At 39.1% G+C, this 17,035-nt stretch overlaps 1 protein-coding gene across 7 annotated transcripts in view; it reads right to left on the bottom strand.

Annotated features, from left to right (window-relative positions):
* Positions 1–477: 477 nt before the first annotated feature.
* The window catches only part of gtf2a1l (general transcription factor IIA, 1-like), a 20,876-nt gene continuing 4,318 nt past the window's right edge, over positions 478–17,035 (bottom strand). For 3 of the 7 annotated variants that reach the window (XR_007933102.1, XR_007933099.1, XR_007933103.1), the window contains 9 exons: positions 10,849–11,309; positions 6,390–6,590; positions 5,070–5,159; positions 4,004–4,107; positions 2,984–3,243; positions 2,775–2,896; positions 1,648–1,922; positions 1,420–1,456; positions 478–1,195 (listed from right to left, as the gene is read on the bottom strand). Coding sequence is in view for 2 of the 7 variants with exons in the window: in XM_051916241.1 (XP_051772201.1) it covers positions 3,149–3,209; positions 4,004–4,107; positions 5,070–5,159; positions 6,390–6,590; positions 10,849–11,309 (917 nt within the window). In the remaining 5 variants the exon portion in view is untranslated. Of the gene's footprint in view, positions 1,196–1,419; positions 1,457–1,647; positions 1,923–2,774; positions 2,897–2,983; positions 3,244–3,299; positions 4,108–5,069; positions 5,160–6,389; positions 6,591–10,848; positions 11,310–17,035 lie in introns of those variants that run through there. The other 4 variants (XR_007933100.1, XR_007933101.1, XM_051916241.1 and 1 more) reach the window with 4 other exon arrangements.

The following is a 17,035-nucleotide window of genomic DNA, read 5'->3' on the forward strand; positions in this document are numbered from 1 at the left end:
TAATATTTTAAAGCTTTTGTTGTTGATTTATGTCTTGCATGTCCATCTTCAGAGAACACACTCTGATAAAGCTTATAGTGTGAAATGCGTTACTGTTTTGGTTTATCAAATGAATAAAATGAGGGATTTAAAAAAAATGTAAATGTCTGTTTAAGGTATTCATACTATTTTCTGGTCTCTCTTGATTTGCATTTTAACACACAGGAAAATCCCTGTAAAGAAATTGTTCAGCTGCTCAGAACAATGGATTCAACTTTTGTAGTTCTTGTATTACTTTGTTAAATATGTTTCTTACTTTTACAGCACTACATAGAATGAATCCTGTCTTAACTATAAAAAATGATTTAATAAAACAATATTTACAAAATAAGTAAATATTAGTCAAATCATTTAGATAGCCTAATGCTCAAAGTAAGTGTGTGTCAGCATGACCCAAGCGGTTGAAAACTGACAAGAGTGAACACAAAACAACGCCAGAACATTTTAAAATCTTTATTAAAACTGAATTTTATTTCAGTAATTTTTGTGAAAGTCACGATGCTGAAAAATAAACAATTATAGGGACAGTTTACAACTTCAGAAGTAATGAGGAAAAACAGAAATATGTAATTGATTATTTTTTTGTATTCCTAACGTTAGGCTACACAGCAAACACGATGACACAAAACCATGATAAAAGCTTTCGAATAAAAGCACGTGCAAAGCCGATCATTTTAGCCTATTATGTAAGATTATGAACAGCTGAACATGTAAACGGGACGCATCCATTCAGCTGTCTTACCTTATCGAAATAATCTAACAAACATGATAAAACAAGATAAAACAACAACTTTCATTCCATTCGTTTGTTCTTATTTGAATATGCACATATGCTCCGCCCACTGGAACAGTTTTTCACAGGAACTGAATATTACACAACAGCAGTCCAAAGCCCTGCTTAACCTGATTGACGAGATTCACAAAACAACATTGAGAAGTTGTGGTTTTCTCCTTGCTATATAAAATCACAAAGGGTGTAATTTGGACAATTCAAAAATTGTTAAATGTTCCGCTCAATATATAAACACATAATGGTTACAACAATTATTACATTAGTTTAGGAACATTAGGGGTCAGGGGTCATGGTGGTGGTTATGGTACTGGAGCACCAAAGCACTCGGTCTCCTCACAGATAGTGGACTGATAATCCGACTGTCTGAAGCAATAAAAAAAAAAAAAAAAAAAATCAGATGTGAATCAGTATTTGGACTATAATTAACACAGTTGTTTAATGTCTGTTAAAAGCAACTAGTTTATATAGTTAACCTGGATGGACTGAATTTACAAATAACATGAAGACATTACACTTGGTAAAAATGTCAAAGATGTATTAAAGGGATAGTTCAGCCAAAAATGAAATTTCTGTCATCATTTACTCACCCTTAAGTTGTTCCAAACCTGTATCAGTTTCTTTGTTCTGCTGAACACAAATGAAGATATTTGCTTTAACGGGATGAGGTCAAAGTGCAACGGAGGGACACACGACAGATACTGGATGTTAAAGGGATTTCACAACAGTGTTATCATGAAGACCAGAACACTTTAAATGTCTCAACATGGCAGTCTTATCCTGCAGATATGATTACACTGATGAAATGTTTTTCTCACCACTAGCATTTGTGCTTCTGTGAGGATAACAGCAGTTTAGATCTGATGAGTCATGTGATCATCCGTCACGAGCAGCAGGAGAACAGCCAGTCTTCAATCTTTAACGCCTTTCATAGATGTCAAGTCCTTTTTGTGAGCAAAGAATGCATAAAGGCCCTCTAAGAATGAAGAAACAGAAGAATCTGTCGGAGGAGTGCATTGCTTCATCTCGTCTGCTGCGCGGGGAACGTTTGCTGTGGGTGTCCGAGGACACGCCCGACAGACGCAGTAAGCCACTGATACACACAGAGAAATCAGGCAGATTCATTTATTCAGATTACAATATTCACACTGGAAAAAAAAAAAAAAAATCAGTATTCATCATGAATCAAACATTTCACAACAATAAATCATTAAATAGCAAAATTAATCTCACAAGAACCGGAAAATGTTCATTCACTGCTCAATGTTCAGTTTATGCTTAAGTTCTGAAAATACATGTAATAATCGTCTTTACAGTCTGACAGAGCTTTAAAATCACTTAACCAAACACTAAAACTGAGGAAACTGAACAACTAAGCTTCTTCACTGTGTCAGCATTACAAACACGACGCAGACAAGTGTCTATCAGCAATAAACTGCAGGAATACTGCACGCAGTAGTTAATGAAGCCGGTTTCTCAGAGTGAAGTCATGTTCTGCTCCAGAGAGCCGGAGATATTCCTGTGGAGGAGAGAGACTTCACACTCTCATTCTTCATGTTTGTTTTGGCATGTCGTCTAATTTTTCTTACCATTCATGCTTAATAAAACAGACAGACCGGCTCAGAGCAGCCAAGCTGGTTCAACTGGTAACCGGTTTGAGTGACCAGTGAAGACGTCCAGCTCGTCATGGTCACACTGGACTACCTGCAGCCATAACCAGCTTAACTAGCTTGTGCCAGTAACAAACCAGCATTGCTCAAACAACTTCAACATGAGGGTGAATAAATGATGACAGGAGTTTTATATTTGGGCGCACTATCTTAGAATGAAGTTGGTCTAAACCGGTTTAACTGTTTATCTTGCTGGAGAAAGACAGACAGACAGAGAGAGAACAGATTATGCCATCAAACAGCAGCTCATATGGAGCGAAGCGTCAGTTCCTCACCTGAGAACCACCGTGAAGTGGTTTCCCTGCAGCTCTCCGAGTTTTAATGGATGTTTCTTGTAGCTGAAGTTTCCCAGCTTCAGGTTCATGAGGCATTTGTTGTCAATCCTTCAGCGCTGATCCTGTGAAGAAACATTCAGATTTTCAAAAAGCAACAAAAGAGCAGAATACAGGAGAGTTTGACGGATCTGGCGCTCTGCTTCACTCACTTCAGGACGGTGATCTCCTGCACTGTGACGGTCCTCTTGTGTTTGGTGTCCATGTTGGGCCTGACCCTGAAACACAAAGACTGAAGTCTGTGTGTGATGTTTCGTAACGACAGCCCGCAGAAGGAACTCTGAGAGGATGTGGTGGCCTCCATGGTGTCCTTCTTCTTATAGAGCACAAAATGGCAGAAACTCCCACAGTTCTCCGGCCACGAATGCTTTTGAGGGGCTTCGGTGGGAGACAAAGGAAGAGACGAAAGACACTAAATGAGAAAGAACAAAGTAATGAATCACAGATTGAAACAACATATAACTGAGCTTTCTTAATCGCTTTATTTTATTTTTTTGTAAAGAAAACATACATGATCAATAATACCACCAAAACAACAGCTTGCAAGATTAGAGTATTCATCAAAACTATCTATATAGCAGCATTATTCAGAACATTTATATACAATAACTGTAGAAAGTAAATATCTGTTGAGTTATCAGTATAATTCAATATAATCAATCAATATAATTCTGTTGAGTTCAGTATAATTCAACCACAGTTCTTGATGCAGACTTTAACATCTTTATAACAGTGTTTTATCACTGCCCAGTCAGCTGATCTGATTCTGAGCTGGAAAAAAGTCTCAGACAAAAGACGTATTTTTAGAAGATCAAGTTTCTTACCCAGTTTTGTGAGCACAGAAGCAAACTGATCCGAAAACAGCATTTTAATGTTTGTTTTAGAAGTCCACCGTTTCAAAAATAACAAAACAAAAAAAATCTTATATAATGAAAACTACATCTCCTGTTATCTTGTCAGATGGAAATGCATTACCAAAAAAAAGATTTATTCTGTCTGAACATTTCTTAATTCAATAAGCGTCATTAATTTCTTTATCATAGAATACAGTATCAAATGTCACAAACTCAAAGAAAAACAAACAATCTTCAAAATGTGTAAATTATAACTATTATGAAAGATAACGAAAAGACTTTGAAAGCTGTAATAAATGAGTAAATTCTGTCCATCACCACTCCGCCTCTCCCACAGCCTTCGAGAAAACATAGTCTTTCCCTCCGAAACACATCACTCCATCTTTCAAGTAAAACTTCCATCGGTTCTTACTACGGTGAATCTGTAAAACACAAACAAATATCATTTAATACATTAAAATATTAATACTATTATTGATACTACAGCAACTTTCAATGAAGTCTCATCAAACGGATCAATGGTCTTCTTTCTTTCCTCTTAAAAATGGTTTTGTCTGGAGATTTGTGCCAAAGGAGTGAAACTAAAACACAAATGAATTGAGATTTAGTACATTTACATGTGCTGGAGCTTCTTCATCCGTCTGTCCGACACAACGAGTGTCATCGCCAGAGCTTCATTCATATACATAATGAAAACAATACATTGGCATTTATAAATATTCTCAACCGTGTCAGATTCAGACGCAACATGAGATCTTCCACTCATTGTCTGAATCATACACTAGATTTTGGTTTGTTTTATGGCTTGACATTGAAAACATGTCAGTTTTGCCTGAGAACGGACCACATTTGTTTGTTTTTAGTGGCTGTTGGCAAAACCGCTCAAAGGTCCATACTGCCACCTACTGCCTGACACCTGCATACACACCTTTCACCTGTTTTCACATGCTCCAGTTCTCAGTATTCTCTGCAAAACTTTTTTTTGTTTTTGTTTTTTGCATTTATGACAAGTTTATCAATTTATCAAAAATCCTTGATTTATTAGCTGAAAGACTAAAAAAGGAAAAAAAAAGAAAAAAGTTGAATTCAGCCATGCTAAACGCGTCAAAGCTCCATCCCAGACACAAACGAAAGTCAAAAACTAAAAACACATAAGAGTATGAACCACAAACACAAGCTCATGTTTTATCATAAAAGATCATCCGTTCCACAGGGTTTTAAACAGGATCGTATTGGAATTAAGAGACTGCTATTGGAAAAATATGATACTTTTATTTAATAGCTATCGTCTTTATCCAGTGTATTTTAAAGCAATGTTATTCTCAAGTCCTTTCACCTCATTTAATAAAATCTCACCCAAACAGTTTCTCAGTAGTTTTTTTACCTTGTCATACTGGCAAACGATGACATTCTCAGTGTCAAAGATCTCTGGGATATCCTGTTCACTCACGTCATCTCCAGAGTTCAGCGGATCCTGAGAGAAAGCGTGAAAACAGAAGCATTCATTTCTTCTCTTTTAAACAGGACCAGACTTTCTGCGTGAAATTCTTCCTGCTCATGAACATGACCGGAGGCCGTTATCTTATAAAGAGACCTGAAATTCACCTCAAATTCTTCAAGGTCTAATAAGTAAATCAAGAAAAGCAAAAATGCAATATTAATTATGACTTAAGACCACTTAAAGTTTTCTTCACACCCAACTAGTGATAGCAGAAAAATGTCCCATTTTCATCTTATAGAATATAAAGGTACACTTTAATTCGATGATCCACTTTAGAAAATCCACTGACTATAAGTAACTTTTTTCAACTACATGTCAACTTTTTCTACTAACCCAAACCTAACGGTCTATTAATACTCTAAAAACTGCTAGTTGACATGTAGTTGCAAACTTAATTCTAGTTAGTAGAATGTCTAAAGTGGACTATAGAACTAAAATGTAACCAACATCTAACCTGTTGAGGAAGAAAAAAAGCTTTTATATCCCTTTAAATCTCTGAATTTTCGCCATCTCTAAAAACCCAAGCCAGTGTTGATTCTGGTTTTGTTACGAACTCTGTCGCTTTGCCTTTTTGATTGTTGATTCTGCACTGTTTCTTTATTTTTACAACTGGTCATTTCCCAGATGTTTGTCGTTTTGCGTTGTCCATCTATGGTCTCACTCATTGTGACAACTAACCTGCGCTAATCCCACACCATACACAAGCTACTTTTCTCTATTTACGGATAGAGACACGCACAGCCTTACCATAGTCAATCACACAAAGACAAAACACTTTTGGAAGAAGGATTGATGATGTATTGACTCATTTAAACCTGGTTAATTTGAAAAAAGTTACATGGTGCACCTTTAATAACAGGCTACTAGTCATAATCATATTTCTTTGCACACGCGTGAAAGTACCAGCACTCGTCAGACTCTCCGGTAATCCTCTGAAAACGGCTCATTCTTTGGTTCAGTAACCGGTCTATTAAGCACAACACCTACTGTCTCCTGTCTGTAAGTGTCCATCTCGTTCACTGTGAACTCTCAGGCTGGCACTAGGGGTGTGTGTTATCATGATATTACACCATTAACGATTAAAAAGTCTCCACGATCTGCCTTTGCAATGTAGCATGATGCTATCAATCTCTCTTCACAGTCTATCAGTCGCAGCTCTGGAGACTATCAGAAACCTGTGGTGTTTGTAAGTGCTCTCATTACCTCTTCCTCTTCCAACTCCTCCTCCCCATTGCCATTGATCATTCCCAGAAACTCATTCTCTCCAACGAGCCCCAGATCATCATCATCATCATCTTCATCGTCATCTTCCTCAGTGTCGGAGCTGCTGTCAGCGACTCCATCCAGTTGTGCGATGTCCACCAGCTGGTTGAAGTTGATGTCCGTCTGGAGCTCCGTCTCAAGCTGATGAAACAGCATCAGTATCATATTCTGCATTTAATGACAATCTTTGAGCAGAAACAATTATACGGTTTCATTAAAACTACAAGGCTACATGATGAAAGTTTTTTCAGGAGAACCAAAATTAAAATTGTTACTCATCTCAAACACATTTGCATACTTCCACCCTCCTCCTCGGCTCTCAAATCTCATTAACATATTTAAACTGAAGCACCATGTTCAGTTATAACCCATTTTACATTCACATTTTTAATGGATTAGGCAAACGTTTAGTTTAAGGTCTACTTTTTCATGCATGGGTTCATGCATTAGGGTGGGGGGGAGAACAACTCACTTAACTGTCGCTTTTTTAATGATATTGAAATAATTTTTTTTAATGGCAGAATTGATATAATTCACATTCAATTGCTATATTTTAGTCTTTACTTATAGCCCAAAGTATACTTTTTACACGTACTCGAGGGTCAATGTACAGTACGTGTGACGCATATTTCGTCATCAGAAGAGTAAGTTTCTTACATTGTACGCGCGTACTGTCGCACATGCGCATTTAATTTTTTTGCAGTAATTAGTTTATCCACAAGGTGGCAACCGTGCCCTGGGGGCGTCAATTCACAAGGTAGTCAAAGAAAAACTGCATAAACAGAACAGACCGGAGCGCATGCAACCTACAGTGACGACGGAGGCCGACATAGACGAGAGATTGTGTGAAGAGGTTAGAAAGTACCATCATTTGTCAACTCTATCATGAAAGAATACAGAGATGTTTATATGGGTTGTAACTCATGGCGAGAGATTGTTCAAAACTACGCATGCATCTGTGTATGTGTACGAGTCAAGTGAAGTATACTTTGCAAGGCTATGCGTTTGACTGTGCGCGAGCATACATGTTTAAAAAAAAAAAAAAAAAAAAAAAAGAAGTATACTTTGGGCTTATAAGTGAGGTGAAGAGAAGTTACTGCTTTTATATTCGAGAAGACGGCAACATCTATTTGTTATTATTTATGGGTATTACAGGACATCAGTTTCCTTCAAGCTTCACTTTGGATTTTACACACTACCAAGAAAGCAGAACTAGACTTAGTTAAATCACTATGCAAACTCTTTTATGCACTGGTATCGTATTGTGTTGAAGGGCTACTTCACCACTGACAAAATGGGCTTTTTATAAAACTTGGCTGCCTATACAGTAGAATTTTTTATTTTATTTTCTTAAAAAAAAAAAAAAAAAAAAAAAAAAAAAAATCGGTGCTACCTGATTAGAGAAAACAGAAAAAGGCTGTTGTTTTCCCTTTTGTCAAATAGGTAATAAAAACTTCAACACCCACAGTGCACTGGGCATGCTGCCGTCCAAGGCCACGCCCACCAGTCTGCTATGATATGCATAGAGTCAAATAGCCCTTGCTTTAGTAATAGGGCTGCCCTCAACTAAAGTTTTTCTAGTTGACTAGTAGTATTTATAATAATTTAATTACTTATATACTGGGGGGAATATAAAGCCTATCCTGCACTCAAGCGCACAAAGCTTGCCGCAAAGCACGGGCAAAAGGAATGATTATGAATGTGTAGGAAAAATAGCAAGAAGACATTTTAATTATTAATAAACTAGTGTTTTCTGAGACAGTGTCAGCTGCAAAGATGAAGTTGAGGCTGACGTGCCTATAGCAGGCATCTTTCATATGGATTTCATAATCGGGGAGCATTTGTTTTTTATTTGAATTGGTTTGTTTAAAAGTAGACATTTCAAGCGTTTTATAGATATATTTCGCATGTCTGTGAGGCAAGTATACACTGAGTTTCGGTTCATTTTTGTGATGCGCTCCAGTTCACAGAGGCAGAGACAGCAGAGAGTGCATCCTGTTTGTTTTCATTATTTTACAAAAGCACAATGTTTTGTTGTTATTGTGAGTTTACACAAATATAAGTACCCTTTACAGTTACAAAAATGTAACAGTATGACAAAAATTACGGAGTATTTTAAGTTGTTTCCGCTGTTGTCAGGAAAAAAATGCAATTGATCGCACCGGTGCCTCCATGTCTTGCAGTAAGTGCGCTGTACTTCAGCTTACGAACTCTGCACAAACTCTTGGATATGCTCCTAATAATAACACACATTTATCTAGGATAACATTAGAGTGAGCGGCTATTTAAAGTTGCTGCTACTTATAGCCATATTTGAGGTTGATGGATGATAGGCCAACATTTGGATTTCCTGCCTGACATACTGTAATTACCACAAGGACCCGCCGTCTCCCTCACCGACTGCGTGACTTCGGCACATCCTGTGGAGTTTTTATTCTGCGACTAACTGACTAATAAAATTTTGGCCGACTAAGCCTCTTTTCGTTGACTAACGTTTAGTCGACTATTAGGGGGCAGCCCTATTTAGTAGGAAATACTTCTTAGCAAACTTTTAGTCATAATAGTGTCGACTTGCAAGAATTAAAACAATAAAATGTTCAGCGGGAGTGAGTTACTTTCGGTTTCCAGTGAAGCATCCAGCGAAATATCCAGCACAATGTAGGCAGAGGCTAAAGGCTGCAAAAAAAATAGTAAATACAGAGAGAATGTCGCGACGGAAAATCTAAAAAACTTCTGTGTTTATAGTTTTAAACTAGATGACCACAAACAAAGCGTTTTAGGCCAAATGGAGAGAAAAACTGAAAGAAACTACCATTCTGTCTGTTCCGCCTGAAGCAAAACACCGTCATGCACAGATAAAAAAAGCTGTTGCCATAGTGATCCTTTTTTCGCATAATGCTGTATAAAGAGTAGACAAATTACAATACAATTTTCAGTGATAAACTCACTCTTACAATAACTGTTGTTAATAACCCTCTGTTGATCCAAACGTCTGTGGGCGAGGATACAAAAGTGCAAAAGTGTAATGAAGTATAGTTGTCACCAAAGCCCTGGAGCTGTCAAAATCGTTTTGCGTAATCCAGTGGACTTTTGCTCACAAATAAACATGAATTTCTCAGTCCAGGGAACACTTTAATATGTCCAACATGAGGTCCCATCTTGTTCAACACCATCTAGAGCTAAATGCCAAACAACCTGTAAAAACAACAGCAGGCCAACAGACTCTGGATGTGATAATGAATAAATTACCCAGTGCTTCAGAGGAAGTGAAACACATCATCTGCAAAGACATTTATCCACTTGTAGTGGTGTGGAAAACCCAGGTTTACACTTTGGAGACATGGTCCAAGATAGTTGTGCCTACAATCTATGACAAGACCAGAGCCTTGCATGAGAGCCGAACTGGGAAAATGTTGCAGAGCTACTTTCCTAACGTAGCAGTCGAATGGAACATTGCCGAAAAAGAACCCGTTTAGTCACACACAATGCACCTAACGTGGTTGTTGCTGCCCGATTACGTCAAGAGCTACAAACACCCTCAACCGGGCCTCACAGCGCGCACTGAAGATGCCAGCTGTTGCAAGTATACTTGGACGAGTAAGGGGCCATTCACACAGAATGTGTTTTTCCATTCCAATGCGCTACTTTTCCATTGTTTTTCTATGTAAATGCGCTAGATGGACATGCAAAACCGTTGAGCTCGCGTCTTGCATCTTTTGCAGTGTCTCGCACATGACATGTTCTAAAAACGTGGCGCTCAAGTTAAAATCAGTTCAACTTTCAAAAAACGTGTCTTGAGACCTTGTGTTTTTTCCCCATTCCACTGCCCGCGTTCTGTGTGAACGAGCCCTAATAAACGTGACTGGGTTTTACCATAGAAGTGCTGTAGGACTCAATGCTTTGCAGGAGAAACAAAAGTTGCTTGACTGAGTCAGACATATCCAATGCAGAGGAGTTCATTCATCCTGGCCCTGAAGCCAGTGAAGGTGGCTACATGTGTTGTGTCAGATGAAAGTATCCCGAGACCCCCTTTCATAGCCACACTACATGCAAAGCTCCTTTTATAGTCCTCCTTAAGTTCATAGTGATAGTGACTTTTACATAAATGTTTAATTGAAAGATAAACTCATTTCAGGCTGCCAAGAAATGGACCAGTTGTATATGCAGGCAGCAAAAAGCAACAACTTATACAGAAGAATAAAGTTCTTATGAAGAATAGAGAATGTTTTAAAAAGCTGTTTTCTTATGTGCATGTAAAACAGATAACTGTCAGATAACACTTAGCTGCCTATTGTTTTGGGGCTTTTCACTTGTCTATCTATATTTGGAGGTAGAAAAGACTAGAACACAACACTGGTTTCATATTCATAGGTATTTGGCATGCTGCATTAAAGTTTACCTTAATGTCATGACTAGTTTTAGCCTGCAAGTCTGGAAGAGCAGTTTCTTCATCATCTACTCCGTCTGGCTCTTTTAAGGCCGTTTCCATCACATTCCTGGTATAATCCGAGCACGGCCCCTGTGCTGGCGGAGTGAAGAACGATGAGGCACTCATGTCGATGGGCTGCGGGCTGAACTCAATGCCATCGAGGGTGAACTCGCTCTGACTGTCAGAGGCTGATGGGGAGGGTTTGTCATCAGTTTGTTGACAGAGCTGATGGGGCAATGGTTGCGGAGGATTTGGCGGTGTCTCAGACGCCACACAACCAGATGGCGCTGGAGGACACGGAACAGACAGATGGGCCGGGATGCTGCGAGCAACGGCCGCGGGATGAGAGACCAGGTTTGAAGCAGGTCGGGTCAGGACATGCTGAGCTCCTCGCGTGACCATTACAGGAACATTGACTTTGTAGAAATGTCCTAAATGTGAGAGAGGAACAGGGAAGAACAGCTAAACATTATTTCTGCCATCATTTCAGCTCATTTACATCAACACATTAAATGGTTGGAATGGGAGATTCAAAGTCTTAGACAGTAGGCTTCTTCAACTCAGTCTTGTCTGTGGGATTAAAGCAACTGTTGCAGGGGTGCAAACTCAGTTCCTGGAGGGCCACAGCCGTGCAGAGTGGAGCTTCAACCCTATTTAAATGCACCTGATCCAGCTAATCAAGTCCTTCAGGCTTATTTGAAAACTACAGGTATGTGTTTTAGAGCAGGTTTGACCTAAACTCTGCAGGACTTTGGCCCTCCAAGAACTGAGTTTTGCACTCTTGGTTTACAGCCTTTGCAAATCTTCATGCGCAGAGGCAGAGCTAGGACCTACTAAGCTATAAAATATTTGCCTTTTATATTTCATCAGTTTTATTTGAATACAAAAAAAATATCTTTTTTTTATTTTGGTGAACTTATCATAATTCTCCATGCTTCACATTTTGCCAATTGCCAGATTAGAGCAAATTAGGGCATAAGTGTGATTCACATGTCATTGCACGTCAGTCCCTCCGGCTTTAACCCACAATATCTGAATGATTTTATGTAGCATTTCGAGACCATAAAAACTGGGGGGGCTGGGCAGGCAGGGGCCACTTGTGATTTTAGGGGACAAACTTTATTTATATAACCTACTTATAGGATTCATTATTACTAGGTCATCTATCACTCTGCATTCTATAAGCTATAATTTCAACTCTAATGTTCTTAATGTCTAAAGTTCAATTTCTCAACCCCTATCCTAGTGACCCCCAGCACTGCACAGTTTAGATGTCTCCCTAATCAAAAACACCTGATTCAACCAATCAGCTCGTTAGTAAAGACTCCAAGACCTCAGCTGGGTGTGTCAGATATGAGAGACATCAATAATGTGCAGTGTTGGGGCTACAGGACCCCAACACTATATTGTAATGTGATTGTCACATTCCCAGTCTTGTGGTCCCTTGTTGTGTAAAAGACTTATGTTGAAGTGTATTTTCTGTTCCCAGTGTTCCTGGGTTTAAGTTCCTGTTTTCTCTGCCTACCTTGTTAGTTTCCATGGTTACCCTCATTTGTTACCATAATTACCAATCACCTTCACCTGTCCCCGGTTATTCCTTATGATCCCTGTGCATTTATACCCCTGTGTTTTTTTAAATAAAGTTTTTAATAAACTGTTGCTGCACCTGGATTTTAAGCAGGGAAGGCTTGTCTCTCCTCTTGCCTCACCATTCCCTGCTTAACAGAATGACGACCTCTTAAAAAGAATCTGCAGATTATGCATCTTCATCAGGGAGACCAGACCATTGAGGAATACGTCATGGACTTTGAGCTGGCACATTTGACTTCTATGAACGAGGTTTGCATCATGATTTTTTAGGGGGGGAGGGGGTGCTATATGAGGGGTCCTGGAGGTCCCTGTAATGGCAGGTGCCATTTTGTGTATTTGGGCTGCACACACTTCTCCAGCTCCTCCCAAGGCTGCCGACATCTGCTACAGCTCCTCCTGAGGCAGCTGCGACCACCACTTATCCTCTCGAGGTGGCGGTGACCGCTCCTGAACCCTCTGCTTGCTGTGTCATGGCCAAGAAGGTCGCCTTTGAACCCTATGTCTGCCATGACATGACCACGGAGGTTCCTGAACTCTGTCTCCACTGACACGATCATGGAAGCCACCTATGAACTTTATGCAGATTCTGTACCGGTCAAAGAGGCATTCCCTGAACCCTCTGTGCTTCCTGTTAATCCATGGAGATGTTTCTAACCTCTCTGTGCTCTCGGTTTTAGTTCTTCCTAATCCCCCATGGTGAGCTCCAGTTCTACCAGGTCTGCCGTGGTGGTCACCAGTTTCATCTGCTCAGCTGTGGTGGTCTTCAGCTCTGCTGAGGTGGTCTTCAGCTCTGCTGAGGTGGTCTTCTGTCCTGACTGCTCTGCCTTGGTGTTCGCAAGCTCTGCCTGCTCCACCGTGGTGGTCACCAGTTCCTCCTGCTCCACCGTGGTGGTCACCAGTTCCTCCTGCTCCACCGTGGTGGTCACCAGTTCCTCCTGCTCCACCGTGGTGGTCACCAGTTCCTCCTGCTCCACCGTGGTGGTCACCAGTTCCTCCTGCTCCACCGTGGTGGTCACCAGTTCCTCCTGCTCCACCGTGGTGGTCACCAGTTCCTCCTGCTCCACCGTGGTGGTCACCAGTTCCTCCTGCTCCACCATGGTGGACTTCTACTCCATCTGCTCTACCGTGGTGGTCTTCTGCTCCACCGTGGTGGTGTCCAACTCCGCCTGCTCCACCATGGTGGTCTCCAATGTTTTGGATTATCTTTGGTTGCGTTTTTGAATAAACCGTTGCTGCACATGGATTCTCACCTCTGCTTAAAATGTAAAGGCCAATTTGTGCAGTGTGAACTGGCCTTAACAGTGACAATGAGTAGTGATAAACTTAACACTGGGCATTTTCAACATTTGTAAACTTGACATTCAGACTGACAACAAAAACAAAACCCTGCTGGATAACCTTACAAATTATCAAAGACTTACAAATTACAAATCAACATGATGATCTAAGTTTCTTTTACATATTATTGTTGCAGCATAATCAGTTTTTGATATCAAATTCTTTGCAAAGTCTGCTTAGTCATGATTGCTTCATATGTGGTTTAATTAGTATGAAATCACAATAAAAGCTATTCAATATAAGCAACAACAGACAATTGGATGTTTAATATTTCACACTACATGAATATGACTGAAATTAAATATTTTTTTACCTGCATCTTTTCTCAGGTATGTCTGTGGTTTATGCTGAAGATGTGAAATACTAGTAATGGTAAAACAGTAAAATAGGGATGGGTCACTCATGAACTATTCAGTCTTTGCATTTTCCACTTGATAAATGAGCGAACGATACGGGAGGTGATGTAATCATTCATGATTCTCAAATTTTACCTTTGGCTGCATTATAATGATTTCCTAATATGATCAAAGATTGTATATGTGGACGAGAAATTAAATATTAAAACATTTTATTGCTGCTCATATGAATGAAATGACAAAAAAAGTTTTATTAATTCTGCTTAAAAGTATGTAGTTTCTGTGACACTAGGCGACACCTAGCAAAATTACAAAAATACAGTATATTTTGCAAACACCCCTTTCGCGCATCATACCTCCCTTAACTCAAACATGACAATCACAGCTCTTGTGATTGCTCGGGTGCTTGTGAAGGCTTGTCTCAACAGGTAAAAGTACACTACTTTCAATAAAAGGTCAAACATATTAGGAATACATTTAGCTGTGTTTAGCTGTGTTGCTATGTGTCATGAGTAAGAGATGAAGTAGACTAACACTCAGTCTATAGCAGTGGATCTCAACTGGTTTGGCCGTGAGACCCACATTATCCCATGGTCATTAAGTTGCAACGCAAATTTTTAGGAACTTGATTCAAGCAAATTTATTTCTCAAAAATGCTTGAGAAACACACACACACACACACACACACACACAGCCCCACTTTACTTAACATATTCACATAAGAATTTCACTAAACACTGATGAATAAACCATACAAGGAAAAGCTATTTAATAGGAGTCCCAAACTAGTTTTGTATGAGCCACCAGTCATCAAAAACACAGAAAACAACACAAAGTGAAAATAAAGTTGTATTTTGGATAAAGGTCAGAGAAATGAGTTACCACAGTAAATACACAATACTAACATGAACTGTTAATGAAACATATGGAAACTGATCCTGATGAATATTGCTGATCCTGCAGCAAATCCTTCCCAGCGAACACACAAAGCACCCGTTACGCAATTTATTGATGTTGCATACTTGTAATTTCTCTTGCGCTTTATTTATAATGACATGATATACAGCGCGCGCCGCCACATTTGCGGGTACCACTGAAGAGTGTGCACAAAGAATATACACTAACAAGAAGCGACACTCAACAGAACGTTGCATTGAAACACCGGCGCCCAGCAGCGGCCCTGCGTTTCCGCCATTTTGGGGTGAAAGCGAGTCGGCAGTCAACTAGTTTCTATGGTAATATCAGCTGCTTTGTTAAAAAAACGTACATTAAAGCTGAAATCCAACCTGAATGATGACAAAGAATAAAATACTATCACTTCTGATCATCAAATCCTTTTAACAGTTTATTTTACACACTTTGTGTTCAAGTTTTCCACTTTTTTTTTTTTTTTTTTTTTTTTTTTTTTCACAAAACCTTTGCTCTCTAGAAACCCAGTCAGTTTGGGTTAAAATTCTTTAAAAGGCTTATAAACACTGAATTAATACCAATTAAATTAAGGACATGCATCAGAAAAATTGGGAATGTTGGACAATAAATATATGAATATAACAGCTTGATTTTGCAGTGTTGTCTAATGTCCGTTAAAGCAAAAGTGTCCAAAAGAGTGAATTATGCGATAACGGACACAGCAATGCATCATGTATTATAAGATCATTATGTTTGTAGCGTGATCCATTAAAACGTACAATATATATATTTCAATTCAGACCTAGATATTATTACTGTTACTCCACTAGGTCTGAAATATATTGTTCGCTGCAAACATGATGATCTGAAATTGATTAATTATTAATTTACTATTAATAAATGTATAAAGTTGCATAAAATGGAAATACTCAAAGTAGGCTAACTAAGTTACCTCAGATGGTTGAATGGTTGGATTCCACAACTGGTAAAATAAAACATATATAAGACAAAACAACATTTACTGTAGGAGCCATATTTACTGGTGACTTAATTTAAAAAAACTGTTCTATTGCGCTTCTGATTTGGCAGTGAAATTGGCCGATTTTGGGTGCGTAAGAAGTGAAGGATTCTATGGTCCAGTTAGTATTTTCACCCCATAATGGCGGCCGCGGTACCGGAGCGCCATCTAGTGGCTGTTACCCAAAAATTATCAAAGTGTCGCCTCTTGGGATCTAAGCTCTTTGGTGCGCACTACGAGCACAGTATAACATCTGACAGGACAGGAAAAGTTTGTTTTTCTGAAGTGAGAGACTTTATTTCTGACGTTCTAAACGTTACAACAATGACACTGACCGCAGATACTGAATCAGGACAACATGTTTCTCTCAGTCTGACAGAAAAGTCAACAACTTTCATGCACGTCTTTCAAAATAAAAGTCTCGCATCAGAAAAACACTTAAAAAAAAAAAAAAATGTTGTTGTTATTCTTGTTTCTTTGAATACACACTCCGCAACCCACTTTTGGTTGAGAAATACTGGTCTAAAGTGAACGAGAGCATCTCACTTATAATAAACCCAACCAGTATCTGCACCGGGCTCATTTTTGATGCGATGCACCACTGTTTGAGTCTGTCTACACTGGACACAAGGTAAACATTAGAAACGGGTACATTTGTCTTTCTGAAAAGGTGCTGTATGGTACTGAAGCATCCATTTGTTTTGATACGTTCATGACCTGCTTAATCTTTGAAGGTCTAAATACAGGGATTTGTTTTTCTTGCACTTCTGTACATGAAGCTGAATGTCTTCTCCCATGTAATGTGTCAATCATGGTCACACATCTCAAAGGCAAACACGCCAAATATAAATAAATACAAATAAAGGCTGTGATTAAAGGTCCATCATAAACGCAAAAAAATATGGGGCTGCTTTTATGTCCCCACCAATGTCAAAATCAAACCTAC

Source organism: Ctenopharyngodon idella, chromosome 13 (genome assembly GCF_019924925.1).
Source record: "Ctenopharyngodon idella isolate HZGC_01 chromosome 13, HZGC01, whole genome shotgun sequence".
In the NCBI taxonomy this organism is placed as follows: Eukaryota; Metazoa; Chordata; class Actinopteri; order Cypriniformes; family Xenocyprididae; genus Ctenopharyngodon; species Ctenopharyngodon idella.